General features: G+C 39.3%; 2 protein-coding genes across 3 annotated transcripts in view; one reads left to right on the top strand and one right to left on the bottom strand.

The window, feature by feature from the left end:
• Window positions 1–4,938, top strand: part of ESCO1 (establishment of sister chromatid cohesion N-acetyltransferase 1) — a 68,870-nt gene extending 63,932 nt beyond the window's left edge. For both annotated transcript variants that reach the window (XM_082640415.1, XM_082640416.1), the window contains exon 12: window positions 2,417–4,938. In XM_082640415.1, coding sequence (XP_082496541.1) covers window positions 2,417–2,564 — 148 coding nt within the window. In that variant the 3' untranslated portion in view covers window positions 2,565–4,938. The remainder of the gene's footprint in view (window positions 1–2,416) is intronic.
• Window positions 4,939–7,379: 2,441 nt separating this feature from the next.
• The window catches only part of GREB1L (GREB1 like retinoic acid receptor coactivator), a 272,602-nt gene continuing 264,904 nt past the window's right edge, over window positions 7,380–15,077 (bottom strand). Inside the window, exons 30-34 of the mRNA XM_082640432.1 lie at window positions 14,066–14,293; window positions 12,996–13,137; window positions 11,953–12,153; window positions 11,391–11,529; window positions 7,380–10,159 (exon numbers count right to left, since the gene is read on the bottom strand). Coding sequence (XP_082496558.1) covers window positions 9,996–10,159; window positions 11,391–11,529; window positions 11,953–12,153; window positions 12,996–13,137; window positions 14,066–14,293 — 874 coding nt within the window. The 3' untranslated portion in view covers window positions 7,380–9,995. The remainder of the gene's footprint in view (window positions 10,160–11,390; window positions 11,530–11,952; window positions 12,154–12,995; window positions 13,138–14,065; window positions 14,294–15,077) is intronic.

Here is a 15,077-nt window from a genome sequence, read left to right as displayed (position 1 = left end):
TCATAATCTTCAAGATAAAATAGCCCTTTCAAAAAGAAGTTATCATGTGAGTCAGCCCACAATTCTTTTAGTTAGGCTTCTTTGATCTCCAATGAAATATGGACACACTTCAAAATTCCCCACCTGTAATCTTTGGGATCCAATTTCCTCTCAAGCAATTTACTTTAGGACCATGTTTAGGGTCAGGAGATGGATCTGCCTGGTTCTGAATTTGACACCCTCTAAAAATGTATTAGGTTCAAATCATATTCACTCCTAAGCCATCACACCCTAGAACAGTACAGATCATTGGGATATGCCAATACCTTTTTAAATTATCCAGACACTGTTCAAGATAAAAGCCTAAAAAAAGAAGCCATCTTTGTTTCATGTCAACGTTAAAATTAGAGTACTAAATCAATACAGCTGATAATTTAAAAGCTTAAGATATGAGGAAAATTATCAGCTCTATAGTCCTGGAAGCAATCTTTATGTTTATCAATACACCCCCATCACTTGACTCTCTTAGTATCATGTTCCTTCTTATCTGTATCAAAACTCATACTGAACAATGAGTTCTGGGTTACAAAAGAGGATTTATTTTTGCACCTCTCTAGAAGTAGGCTGTGTATTTTTATTTCTCTTGGTAAATAGGGAAATACTTGCATATGTATATTTCTTTTGGTACATACGTAGGAGAATTGGGCCATATGGTAACCGTATAACATTTTGAGGATCTGCTGAACTATTTTGCAAAGTGGCTGCACTGTTTTACAACTCCACGAGCAATGTTACAAGGGTTCTAATTTCTCCTCATTCTCACCAACACTTGTTATTATCTGTCTTTTTAGCCATCCTAGTGGGTATGAAGTGGTATTTCATTGTGGTTTTTGATTTACATTTCCCTAATAGGTAATGATGTTTATTGGCCATTTATATATATCTTCAGAGAAATGCCTATTCAATCAATCCTATGTCCATTTTTAAATCGGTTCATTTGTCTTTCTCTTGTTGAGTTGTAATAGTTCTTTATATATTCTGGAGATGAGTCCCTTATCAGATATATGATATGCAAATATTTTCTACCATTTTATGATTGTCCTTTCATCTTCTTAGTATTCTTTGAAGCACAGAAGTTTTGAATTTTGAACTCCAAATTATATATCTTTTTTTCTTGTCACATATCTAAGAAACAATATCCTCATCCAAGGCCACAAAGATTTGGGCCTGTATTTTCTTTCAAGAGTTTATAATTTTAGTTCTTATATTTAGGTCTTTAATCCATTTTAAGTAAATTTTTGTGTATGATGTGAGGTAGGATCCAACTTCATTCTTTTCATTGTGGATATCCAATTGTTCCAGCACCATTTATTAAAGAGACTTTTCTTTCCCATTGAATGGTCTTGCCACCTTTGTCAAAAATGATTGATCATAAATGTGAGGGTTTTTGTCTGGACTCAGTTCTGTTGCATTGGTCTCTTAGGACAGCAGCCCACTGTCTGGAATACTGTAGATTTGTTGTAAGTTTTGAAATAAGGAAATGTGAGTTGTATAAATTTGTTCTTTTTTAAGATTCTTTTCACTATTCAGTGTCTCTTGCATTTCATATGAATTCTAGGACCAGCTTGTTAATTTTCACAGAGAAGCCCAGTATAGATCAATTTGGAGAGTAATGCTGTTTTAGCAATATTAAGTCTTCTGATTCATAAACATGGGATATCTTTCTGTTTACTTAAGTAGCCCTTAATTTCTTTCCACAATGCTCTATAGTTATCATTTTTTAGGTCTTGCGTGTCTCTAAATTTAATCCTAAGTATTTACTCTTTCAGTGTTATTGCAAATGGACTTGTTTTCTAAATTTCATTTTGAATTGTTCATTGCAAGTGTATAGAAATACAGTTAATTTTTTAATATCGATCTTACTTGCTGAACTCATTCTTTATTAGATCTAATAGTTATTTTGTGAATTCCAGAGGATTTTTGTATATAAAAGATCATATCATCTGTAAAAAGAGATAATTTTACTTCTTCCTTTCCAACGTGGTTGCTTCTTATTTCTTTTGCTTGTCTAATTGTCCTGTTTTAATAGAAGAGGTGTGAGCAGACGTAGCCTTATTACCCTGTTCTTGATCTCTGAGGAACAGTTTTCAGTCTTTTTTTTACCATTAACTTTGATGCCTTTTGATGCTCTTTATCAGGTTGAGGAAGTTCCTCCTATTTAGAGTTGTTGGAGTATTTTTATCGTGAAAAGGTGTTGGGTAAATGTTTTTAAAACTATGATTGCTTTTATAAGACAGTTATTTTTAAGTTTCTAGAATATACAGCATTACCTAAAAAGTCTTTATTCAAATTTTATTTGACAGGTTTTTCCAATTTTAATGATTAAAAATAATATACTTTTTTTTTTTACCCTTCTACTTCCCCCCCCTTTTAATAGGAGTAACTTTATATATGGCTCATACTTGAGTAAAGAAGAAATTGCTTTCTCAGATCCTACTCCTGATGGAAAACTGTTTGCAACACAGTACTGTGGCACTGGTCAGTTTCTGGTATATAATTTTATTAATGGACAAAATAACACCTAAAATAAATTCATGCCTGCAGTGCAGAAGACATCTACTGAAGAGAATGGATTGGTTGCTGACTTTAACCAGGAACTAGGGCCATTTTTATTACAATGAACTCAGGACTGGCAACAACTGTAAGGTTGTTCCATTTTCATAAAATTGGAAAAATGCAGTAATTGCTTATTGTTGTTTTGTTTTTTAAAGAAGATATTTTATTATCTTTTACAGAAATTTATGATTGATGTATTTTATCTATAGTTATTTAGACATGTTTACATGCAGCAGATAATTGTTCATAGTGGACTGAAACTAATGCAAGGACTATGGTCTCAGTGATAAGTATATTTTGAAGTTCTTAATTATGGAAATATACCAGTGTAGCTTGGTACTGTATTTTTTATATTGATCTGCTGATACCAGTTATAGTTTTAATGGTTGTATTTTCACAGAATGGAAACCGATGTTTTTGCATTATTCCTCAAGGAGGGTGTGATGTTACCTGTTTAGGAACTCAAAGCTAATTCTTAAAGGGTCTGGTATATAATTTAAAAGAATCCTCACAAAAAAGCAAAGCCGAACTTTTTCTTCCATTTCTCTCTTTCTGCTTCTTGACAGCAGCAAAAAGTGGAAGGTGGAAAGGAATTGAGGCTTTCCTTCTTGGAGAGCTGTAAGTGACTAGAATTAGAATGGTACCCTCTAGTTTATTTATTCTTTCATTCTGGTTTCACTTTTTAAAATAAATGGCAACTGGCACACTTCAGCTATTAACAATCCCAAAGAGATTTATAAAAAACCTGTGGAATAGTTGCAAGCTAAATATGGAGGACTTGGTATCTGCTTCGTTACTCCTCAGAAATACTACACTGGGTATATGCCCTCATTATTGGACTTCATTTTGATACTTGTCTATCCTTCATAGTGCCCTCTACTTTTAAAGGGTTTATATGTTGAAAAACTGCTGTGGCCTTTTATGACCTGTATATAATGTAGAATAAAATAATAAAATACTTGATAGCTTTTTCTAAGTGATAAATGTGATAAATGATGTATTATTATTGTGCTTTTTCAGGAAGTTTGTTAGTTTTGATACCTTGAAATAAGATTAAAACACTGGCTTCTTAAAAGGTAGTTTTCGGACTTCCCTGGTGGCGCAGTGGTTGGGAGTCCGCCTGCCGATGCAAGGGACACGGGTTCGTGCCCCGGTCCGGGAAGATCCCACATGCCACGGAGCGGCTGGGCCCGTGAGCCATGGCCGCTGAGCCTGCGCGTCCGGACCCTGTGCTCCGCAACGGGAGAGGCCACAGCAGTGAGAGGCCTGCGTACAGCAAAAAAAAAAAAAAAAAAAAAGGTAGTTTTCACCAGTTTGCCATAGGGTAAGTATGTCAGTAACATCTCCAAAGACAAGATCCTAACATGAGAATTTTCTGCTCTTTCAAAGAAATAAAGAGCCATGGCCCAAGAATGAAGCACCACTGTGATTTAACATAGATTAATTTTATGAGCTGAAATTAAAACCAGCTAAAAATTAGGGCTTTTAAACTATGATTAACAGACAGGTATATATTTTATCACCCTTAGATGTATGTTTTTAAAATTAATAGAGTGGTGTAAGGCTCTGTAGTCTTTATAGGGTGGAGTGGTAAGGCAGTGTAAATATTTCCCTCTGATTCATCATGATGGTCCAACTCTCAACACTGCTTTTCTCTTTGGGCTTGAGACTCTTCTAGTTATCCCTGGTCTCAACGTTTGCCTGACAGGGACTGTAATTTTTTAAAAACAGGATGAAATTTTCAGGTGTAGTGTAGACGTCCTAGTAACTGTTAATCTCATAATACAGGCACAATTTCCATAGAAGCAATAGTATGCTTCTTTGGGGAGCCAAACTTGGTGGTTTCAAGGGGACTTGGGAGTAAAGAGGCTATATTTATTGGTTGGTTTAAAGGTTACCATTACTAGGAAAATGGTTTCTTTTCATGTTTGTATTAAAGACACAGCCCCTCAAATAAGTTTTACAATCTAGCTATTTCTCTTAAGAACAGAATTACTAATAATATTTAACATTTGAATGTTTGCCATGTGTCATACCTTGTGTTTAGTGATGCATTATTTTATTTAATTATCATGACAACCCCATGAGGTAGAGTTTACAAGTGAGGAATCTAGAACTTAGACGATAATTAAGAGCTTACAGTAGCAGTCTTTGTGAAAGATGCTGAAAACTGAACTAAACCTACGATGTGTGGGTGAAGATGAGGAGACAGATGAACTCTGAGGAGATAAAACTGAAGAACTGATAGAGTTGATAACTGACCAGAGAAGGATCATGACAGGAGAATCTAGGGTAATTTTCATTTGGGTAATTGACTGAGAAGGGCATACTGGAGAACTAGGTTGGCAAGATTAGATGGGGAAGGATGAGCTCAGTTTTGCTCACAATTTTAAGGTGGTTGCAGAATCTCCAAGTGGAAATACCTATTTGGTATATAACTGAACATGTAGATCTAGAGTTTGGGAAGAGTTTGAACTAAGCAAATTTATTTAGTTATTTGAAGGTTTAGAAGAGATCACCACCCTGAGGTTTATGAAATGAGAGGGTAGGAGAGAGTATTGAGGAACACCTGAGAACGCATGTGCAAGGGAAGAAGCATAAGAGAGTGGTAGAAACCAAGACTCAAAGAACGGTCGACACTGTCACACCACAGTTGAAGGCTGAAGAGTGATGATAGAAGAACGGTCTCTATGGAGTGGTGGAGGCACTGGTGGACACAGTGAGTAAACACTGATGGCCACAGACATTGAAACAGGTTGATTCTGTAATTGCTGATTATATAAAGGTGCCTGTAAATTTTTTCTCAGCTACCCTTGAATAGTTGTTGGTCCATTATAAAAATGTCTAGTGTATGGACATTATAGGAACCACCAGTATAGACAGGAACCATGAGCTCTTAGGGATTATGCCCTTGTCTGCATGGACATACAATGGTTTTATTTCATTTTGTAAGCATTATAAAAATCAGTATTTTACCAGTTCGTAACATGCAAGAGTGCATTTGGTATATCTACTAAAAGCATGTATCGTAAGAACAGTAAGTACAGTAGACATGCAGTGATATTTTAAACTTTTTTTAAATTTATTTATTTATTTATTTATTTAGGGCTGTGTTGGGTCTTCGTTTCTGTGCGAGGGCTTTCTCTAGTTGTGGCAAGCGGGGGCCACTCTTCATCGCGGTGCGCGGGCCTCTCACTGTCACGGCCTCTCTTGTTGCGGAGCACAGGCTCCAGACGCGCAGGCTCAGTAGTTGTGGCTCACGGGCCCAGTTGCTCTGCAGCATGTGGGACCTTCCCAGACCAGGGCTTGAACCCGTGTCCCCTGCATTAGCAGGCAGATTCTCAACCACTGTGCCACCAGGGAAGCCCCACATGCAGTGATATTTTAATTGTTGCTTACTTTGCATGGCTGCCCAGCTAGGGTGTCTGGGTAGGAACACGGCCACATTCCTGCCTAGCTGTAGTTCATCAGCAGTTAAGATGGCTGAATTGATTTCTGGGATAGCAACTGCAGGCATACATATACCTTCTACCTGTTCTCATGGCTCTTGGGCCTTCTGGCAGATAAAGGGAAGATTCGGTCTTATAACAACAAAGAAGTAGTTAGAAAACTTTTTTTTCTTTCTTATTCCACCTGCTGTCATAATCACTGAAGCACAGTTGACCTTTGAACAACATGGGCGTTACCCCACACAGTTGAAAATCAGGTATAACTTTACAGTTGGCTCTTCGTATCAGCGGTTTGCACCTGTAGACTCAGCCAACCATGGATTGTGTAGTATCGTAGTACATATTTTTTTGGAAAGAATTTGTGTATAAGTAGACCTATGCAGTTCAAGCCTGTGTTGAAGGGTCAACCGTAGATGCTTTCCTTAGCTTACTACTTGACAGTTAAGACATAAGGAATTTATAGTTTGAATGGCTGTTTCCTTGGCCTCAGAGGTTCTTCCTGAAGTCATCTTTAGTGACGATTTTTTTGTTTCCTTTTTGGGTTTTTGTTTTTTTCAGGGAAGCCAGTATTTCATTGTTTTATCAGTATTCTCTTAGGCTCAGAGGAAGCTTATGGGCCAGTTGCCATGACTGAAGACAAGCCTGAGGAATGTTTGTTCCCTGGTGTTCAGCTGTACGTAGTTGAATACAAAGGTACAGCAGTCAGAGTTTCACAGCTGTTAGTCTTTCTAAGGCAGCGGCTTTGGAGCCTTGATCCTGAATCTGTCATCATACTTAAAATAGTTATTGCCCCTCCTGAGGTAACAGCCAGGGACCTCTGGCCCTGAAGAATGCTTTTATGGTTCTATATCAGTCTATTATTTTAGCACTCTTGATAATAATAGAACTGAAAGGCATTTCTTTCCCCCTGGAATAACAAGTTAACTCTCAAAAGTTGGTGAAATTCGAGTTTAGAAATAAATTGGAGAGTAACACCTTAGGGTTATACTGCACAGTTCTACCAACCCAAAGTCTGCTTCTCAGGACACGAGAGTATAGTTGCCATCTGTAAAATAAAAGATTGGGGATGTACCATGAATATTTCTAACATCTCTTTCATAATCATTTCTCTATCTGTTATTCATAATTGTGGCACTCTGCACATGGGCATGGTATGTAGATACCTTATACGTGTGTATCTTCTTTGGATAAGCTACACATTTTCAGTGAACAAATATTTACTTTCTTGGACTGTTATGCCAGAAGAGTATCTTAGAGTCATCCAACCTGTGACATGTGGACTTCTAGCCTTTCTTGGACATTGCCGTAGTCAGCTCATTCCATTTTTGAACATTCCAGAACATGTAAAGAAAACAAACTTTCTCTTTGGGGGGGTGGGAGAGAATTTTAATACATTCACCAAATTAAAGGACAAGAACATACTGTAGACACAACTTAAGACAATTTAGAATCATAAACAAAATGTGAGGTAGACTGACTAGTGAAATTCACCAAATTTTGGTTAAGAAAATTTTACAGTAATAAAGTAACACAGGTGCCTCCTTTTCTAAAAATCACAAAAAGCATTTGCATAAATTACAGCCAAAAAAATTGAATACAACAATTCTCATTGTAATTTTAGTTTACATTCAGTATTAACCTGTGTGAACTGTCAATATGTGGCAAGGTTCAACAGGTCTATAGGTCAGTTATTATGCAGGCTTAGTGAACCCATTCACACCACAATATTCTTAAGGGATGGCAAGGCTCGAAGTGGAACACACCAAGGTACGTATTAACCAATCATGGTGTCCTGTGCTTGTGCAATTTTATCCTTGCAGGAGAACGACCTAACGTTCTCTAAAGAATTATAAGGTGATTTTAAAAGATCCAAACCTTAGCAAGATAGGCATTGAAAAGAATAGGCAGGTCAATTTGAATTCTCCATCATTGGGGTGATGGGCTTTTGGCTTTATTCTGGCATTTCTCTTCCCCAGAGTTAAATAGTATTTAAGAGATCATAATCATTTGATTTTTCAGAGTGCAGCCCTAACTAATATGGGGTCCCCTCAAGTAACTACTTTAAAAAATTTTCCTTAGACTATGAAGCCATAAAGCCTGAAGAAACCCTGAGAGGCCATCTGCCCCAGGTACAACTGTTTTAGAATTATTTCAAGTATTTTATTTGCCCTATATAGTAAATATTTTTGGAATATTGCACAAATAGTGGGTTTCTTGATATCGTCTGCATGAGGCCCTTTCAACAAAACAGGAACTGAAATACATTCATATCTAAATCAGCCTGCCTCAGAACGTACCTCTTTGCCAAAAATTCTGCTGTACTAAAATTGAGTATTTTTAAAGCATCTATAAGGCAGGTCCTCTTTCAAGGTCAGTTAAAAATGGAGTTTAAAGGAATTGTTCATTTCAAGAGACATTTAAAGCATCATAAGTAGCTACATTAAAACCAAGAGATCTGAAACCATTTTCAGATTAGTACATGCCATCTTTTCACTAGCTGTAAACTTCTTGTTATCACAAACTAATAAAGCTGGTCAGTTAACAGTATTCTAAGTAAATGCAGGCTTCAGGCCATAAATATGACATCGATTCAAGTTAAAAATGGCCATTTAAAGTGGGAATAAAGTGGTACATATGGGCTAATGAGAAAAATGTCAAGAGATTGTTTAATGATGAGAAGTGGAGTAATTTAAGAGTAAACTTCCAATAGACCTAGTTTGTTCTAGAACATTTTCTAAAAATCTGTTTTTGATTAAAATACGTGGTAAAAAATCTGTAGAAACTTATGCCTCCTACTGTTGATACTGAACAGAGACCCCCCTGTTGATTTTAATGAGTCAGAGACTTACTGGCATCATCTTTAACACACGCGCACCCCACTGGTAGGATTAAGTAAAATAGCCTCTCTTTCTATGGCTCTGTTTCCCATTTCGGCAATTTCTGTGGTGTTGTCAGTATAAGGCAGCTAATATTCATTCAGTGTATCTTTTAAAGGAAACTTTGCTTTAGTCTTTGAGAGGAAAGAAACTAGTTCCACTTCACACAGAAGCTAAGCCTGCCTGACATTTAGCTTTGCTGGTGCCAACTGCTAAATTCCAACCAAACAGGGTGGGTGTGGGGTGACTGCTGAAAGCTTCTGAATTGGCTCAACTACTGAATCAGGCTCTCCTTGTGCAAGATTAATCACTGTTCATATTCTCACAGGCGTGCTTAAGAGACTGAAAACAAAGAATGGATAAAGCAAAAGAACTTAAGCCAGGAGAAGCTACATGAATACACACAATGCCTGCTCTGCATTTACTAATTTGTTTGTTCAGTTTAAATAGTAAACTTTTAACTCCTGTGGAAATTTTGCCAAAAGTTTCAATACATACAAGATTATACATCTTAAACTAACACTGCACAGAGAAAGACAAAGCTACTTCTTTTTTTTTTTAAATACAAATATCTTCTACATTCTATCATTTCAGACCCCTGAGTAATACTGTACCAAAGTACAGATCTGAAGAGAAACTGAGGGTTCAGGCCTCAAACGTTAATCTTCAATTAATTCCACACCAACGGTGTGCGTCTCACGTAACACATTCAGGCTAGCTAATGCTGAGAGTTTCCCCCCCGACACAGCATAGTAAAAAAAAAAGCAATGCAGACTCCCTGTGGCCTCTCCAAAGCATAATCCTCCTCAGCCTCCCGTGGGCAGACCACATCTTAAGTAATTGCATAACTACCTAGGGTGGAGTTAACCTGAATTTAAGTCCTGAAATTGGAACTGAAGGAGAGTGATGCCCCCCAAGGATCTAGGTCAGATTTGGGGGGTTCTTTGGAGAAGAGACAAATATGTTGCACTTGGCTCCACAGTGATTGTACTTTAAAGGAAAAAAAATCCCTAATAATCGTTACTGCCCCACCCCACCTAGGCATCCCTTTGCTGGTTTTGGTCTCTTCCAAAGCTCATACGTGACGTCCGGTAAGAAAGTAGAGGGGCTTGTCATCAGCGCTGTTAGCAGTTTGAAACTCGTCCCGGAGGCGGAACTGCCACTCATCCTCTAGCTCTAAGCGGACAATCGTTTGGCGTAAGGAACTCCGGTCTTGGCAGATGACACACAGAGTAGCACCTTCAAGAAGAAAGCAGAAGTGTGTCTTAGGCTCAGGGATTGAAATGATAAAGAATCTTACCACCTCTCTCTGATTATATCCCCTAAACTAACACATGCGAGAACCAACATATAAAGTAACCTATCAGATTTGTTCATTGTACTATTTATTTTGAATAAAGTAGTTATTACAAATTCAAAAGTTTAAAAGAGTGTAAAGTAATAGCTCTCCTAACCACATCCCCCCTTCCCCTGTAGTAACCAGTGTTAAAACCCACGTCCTAAACGTTTCATGTGTCCCTGTAGAGCAGGTGTTCTCAACCTCGGCACTGGGGGCCGGACAATTCTACTGTGGGAGCTGTCTTGCTCATGTAGGATGTTTAGCAGCGTCCTTGGCTTCTACCCCCCGTGCCAGCAGCACCCCGCCCTGTGACAACGTAAGATGTCTCCAGATATTGTCGAGCATCCCCTGGGACGCTCCCTCCCACCCCCAACGCACATGCACAGCTCCATATGTATTTTACATACATAGAAATAAATACAGTTTCTCCTGTTCTCATAAAAATGGTAGCACACTGTACACAGCATGATGAACCTTACTTTTCTTCACCGACCTCAGAGGTCATCTTGTCAGGATTATTTGTGATGCTTAATCTGCAGTTTGTTCTTAGGCAAATTTAACTTTGTATGGTGCATACTTATTGAAACGACTTTAGCTTCTATACCAGAATCATACCTCATTAACCTGATTTTTTTTTTTTTTTTTTTTTTTTTGTGGTACGCGGGCCTCTCACTGCTGTGGCCTCTCCCGTTGCGGAGCACAGGCTCCGGATGCGCAGGCTCAGCGGCCATGGCTCACAGGCCTAGCTGCTCCACGGCATGTGGGATCTTCCCGGACCGGGGCATGAACCCGTGTCCCCTGCATCGGCAGGCGGACTCTAAACCACTGCGCCACCAGGGAAGCCCAACCTGATTTTTATTAAAATTAGATTATATGAGAAGCATCACTTCTTGTATTGCATCATTCCTTTCTAAAATTACTAGTGGCAAACATTTAATATGGTCACAAACCTGGCTATATTTATCTGCATTTAGTCTTAACACTCCCCCATTTAAAAAATCAGTGGCCTGGTTTAAAAGATTTAATTTACTGGCAAAATGATTGTTAAAGTGCTCTTTTATATCTTTCCCACTGTATTTTGTCCAGTGGGAATTAAGAGCATTCACGAGCAAGATGCTAGATTTGATTTACCTTTTAGAAACTTAAATTTCTTAAGAAGATCAGCACCTACAAAAGAGTCACAGAGGTACAAGAGGAGTCCACTGAAACACACCCCTTCACAGTTGACATTGCTGGAGTGGGGTCTGGAGCTGACGTAGCATATGGCCACCTGGAACCATCAAGCAGAAATAGCACAAGCATTTCAAAAGCAAGCAAAACCTCTGCACCTTCAGCTGAAAGAAGTAGCACCTTCCCTTTTAGCTGCTCATCTCAGGGTCAGGTAAAGGAGACACCTTCCGCGCCCACCCCCGACCCGGCACGCGGGATCCTAGCTCCCCGACCAGGGATTGAACACGTGTCCCCTGCAGTGGAAGTGTAGAGTACTAACCACTAGACCGCAGGGAATTCCCACTTTTTTTTAATTGAAACTTCAATGGGCTGGTTAGTTAAGCTTTGTACTCCCTTTTATTTTGTGTGTCAAGTTTTAACGTATTTAAAGCTCATTTCTCATAATAAAGGACAGTTATGAGAAATTAATAGAAGCAAAACAAGCCCCTCTATCTAATAAGAGTATCAGCCCCTTCCCCTTTACCTCTGGTCCAATGTTAAGGTAGCAGTCGATGGCCAACACGGGACTCTTGAAGTTGTGGATAGCTCTGGGGAAGAGTTTGTATGAGGCGTGCTGAAGGAACTTCTCCAGGAGAAACTGTGCAGGGGCTGCCAGTAGTGTGTGTTCGCTGTCGGGAGCACAGACATACTGAAGGGGCAAGATGGGTGCTAAGCTCTCTGACACCTGAAATCAGAGCCAAGGTGATCATGGGAAATGGGTCTGTCACTATGTGAAACTGGCAAGGAAAGCACTGCATTGCATCAGAACAATCTGCAAGTAATAGCACAGAGACAGATATCAGGCTCAAATGTTAAGTCTGTCATTCTTGGGTTCTGAAATTTTTTTCCCTTGGAAATAGTGCAGTTAGATTTAACAATTTATACACAACAAGGGCAGGAGCAAATGCAAAAGTAGGCTTCTTTGAAAGTTAGTGCATTTAGCATGTACACTGTAAGAACCAACGGGAAGCCTTTTATAGCGCTGCTGGATGTGGATGGGTTAAATCTACAAAAAAAAAAAAAAGCAAAGAGATTTCTAAGCTCCACTGGGGAGTCCACATACTAAAAATGATTAGATACCAGTAAATCTCTTAAACAGAAAAGGGTAGGCCCATGGAATTAACCCTTAACAGGTTTTGATGTGCCTTACTTTAAAAAAAAAAAAAAAAAGACTGGCAAAGGACCATGCGAGCAGCTTGATGTACACTTCTTTTATGTGTTACATAAAGAATGTAAAAATGTTAACTTTGCCAGTTTAAGAATATAGAATACGTTTGAACCTAAAGCTTGGATGGAGTTAAGCCTTAAATCTAAAGAAAGGTAGTTCTGTTGAATTTTCAAAACTTATGTTTGGCTCTAGATGAGTCCTCAGTAAGGGAAACAAGAGTGCAGATTTGACGTTAAGAACAGACTCCCTTGTGTTACTTTCCAATCAAGTGGCAAGTGCTTAATGCCAGTACCTGATAACAAAGATATTAATGAAAGATCATCTTATTTTCAAAAGTAGACTCAAGCTTGCAAACTTACCATGATCTTTGGTTTAATGATAAAGTCCCTTTGCCCTCCAACCTGAACATGTTTCTTCATGAGACTGAAGTTATTAAAGCGGCAGATGAGCAGGCCACTACTGTTCGTTCTCAGGTTAAAGTCAACATCTTCACAGAAATACCTAAATTATAATCACAACGATAGGTTTCCTTGACTACCTGTCACATCTCAACTATGATAGTTTCACACAGAGAAATGTGTGGCAGATATTGGGAGACAGCCTCAAACAAAATCAACCTTTCCCCCTCATGGAGCTGGCTCTCCTGACACTGGCCTGTGAACCTCTTGATTTGGGCATTAACAGCCATTAAGGAAGGAGGAAGTGAGGTGACTGGTCCCAGACATTCCACAATGCCTTGCATTCCTGAGCTGAAATACGAGCACACATTCTGTATACTCTTGTGGGACCGGACTGCAGAGCTGCTCCCGGTTTTAAAATCCTGGCTGCAAACAGGATAAAGCATCTGCCAAATTTAAAACACAGAAGTGAAATAGCTACAGAATGCTCTAATAGCTACAGGGTTGGGGGTTGACATAAGAGGGACTTGATGGTCTGTGACATTCTTCCTTGGCCATTTCAGATTTTCCAAGGTGTGGGCATAATTTATTCAGGAGGCAAGGCCAGGGCTAGCTGGCTTTTCCCTACAGGATCCAGATCTCAGGGTCTTGCTAACATCTAGGGGAGGAATTACCTTCTGAGTTCTGAGGGTAAATGAAAGGTTAATCTTGAATAGGTTTATGGGTCCACACACTGATTTCTGTTGATAAAAACTTTTGTCCCTGTTTCAGTTCTTGCTGAATAATAAGATGGCCAAAATATGTTTTCTAAGCATTTCATGTTGCAGCACCTATCATTAAGGGTCTGGGTCAGTTTGAAGGGTGATGAAGCGGCACTTTGGGGCTTATGATCCCCCTTTCTCTGTCCGTATAAAGAGAGTCTCAGTTTCTCAAAGACACAGAGACAGGAATAAAAACATGGCTGAGGCTAGACCTGGGCAGAAACCATCAGTAAATGCCAGGATCACATACATCCAGAAGGCCTGACTTACCTGTTGAAGTCATACTGCACATTCTGAGTCAAGTCTATGTTGAGAAGAATGAAGTCATGCACATGGCATCTAGAGAACGGGGCCTTCAGGCTCTGAGAAGTCAGCTTGCTACTCCATTTCTGTATGCCCAGGATTGCGTAGTGGATGATTTTCGGTGTTGCTTCAATATGCTGCAAGACACTCTTCAAGGACACATTCTTACTGGAAACTCCTGTTTCCGTGGGCTGGCTATGAAATGTAGAGTTAGTTTACATAAGATACCACTATTACTGAAGAGAGGGTCACTTATGAAGAGCTAACCACACTGTATTAATACCTGAAGGATACGATTAGCTGACTGACTTTATATTAGTCTGGAATGGAGAAGGATGTCAAGCCCGGTTTTCATGCTGCCTGTCACTGCTAACCTAGGGAAGCTGCCTTCTGGGGGCCGGGCTGATCACTTCAAGGCAGAGAATGAAATCCAGCCCATTTCAAAGTGAGTAGTGAACAGGGAGTCACCAAAGAGAGGTAGCCAGAGATGAGAAGCACACAAGTATACTTCCCAGTTCTGGTAATTACGGGATAATAAAGGAATATTTGAAAACTTCACGGGCTTCAAAGCCACAGGGGAAATCAGGGCACAAAATCGTAATGCCTGAGCTGGAAGGGTCTAGAGACCATCTGGCACAGTGTTTCACTGGGGCTGTGAATATTCAGGGCCATTTACTGCATAGGACTTCTCCAGGCTTAGCATTTCATGGTCCTCATGGATTCCCATCACCTCTGTCCCAGGAGGAGAACCACTGATTTGGGCCCAGCCATAATTTTATATGTGATAGAATTGAGAGAGAGGTGAAGTAACTTTCCCTTTTCATCCAGATAGTTAGGAAGCAGAGCTGGGGCTAAAAAGCAGGTCTCCTGATTCAGAAGCCAGTGGTCTTTCTAAATAAACCATAGTGTCTTTCAACAGACTTTTATAGCAAACCTAAGCTGTGATGCACAAATGGTCCAGGAATTTAATGGCAGGCTG

This window comes from Mesoplodon mirus (assembly GCF_964341445.2).
Source record: "Mesoplodon mirus genome assembly, chromosome: 13".
NCBI classification, from domain to species: Eukaryota; Metazoa; Chordata; class Mammalia; order Artiodactyla; family Ziphiidae; genus Mesoplodon; species Mesoplodon mirus.
Note: the sequence above shows the minus strand (reverse complement) of the source record. Positions and strands in the feature narration are given on the sequence as shown.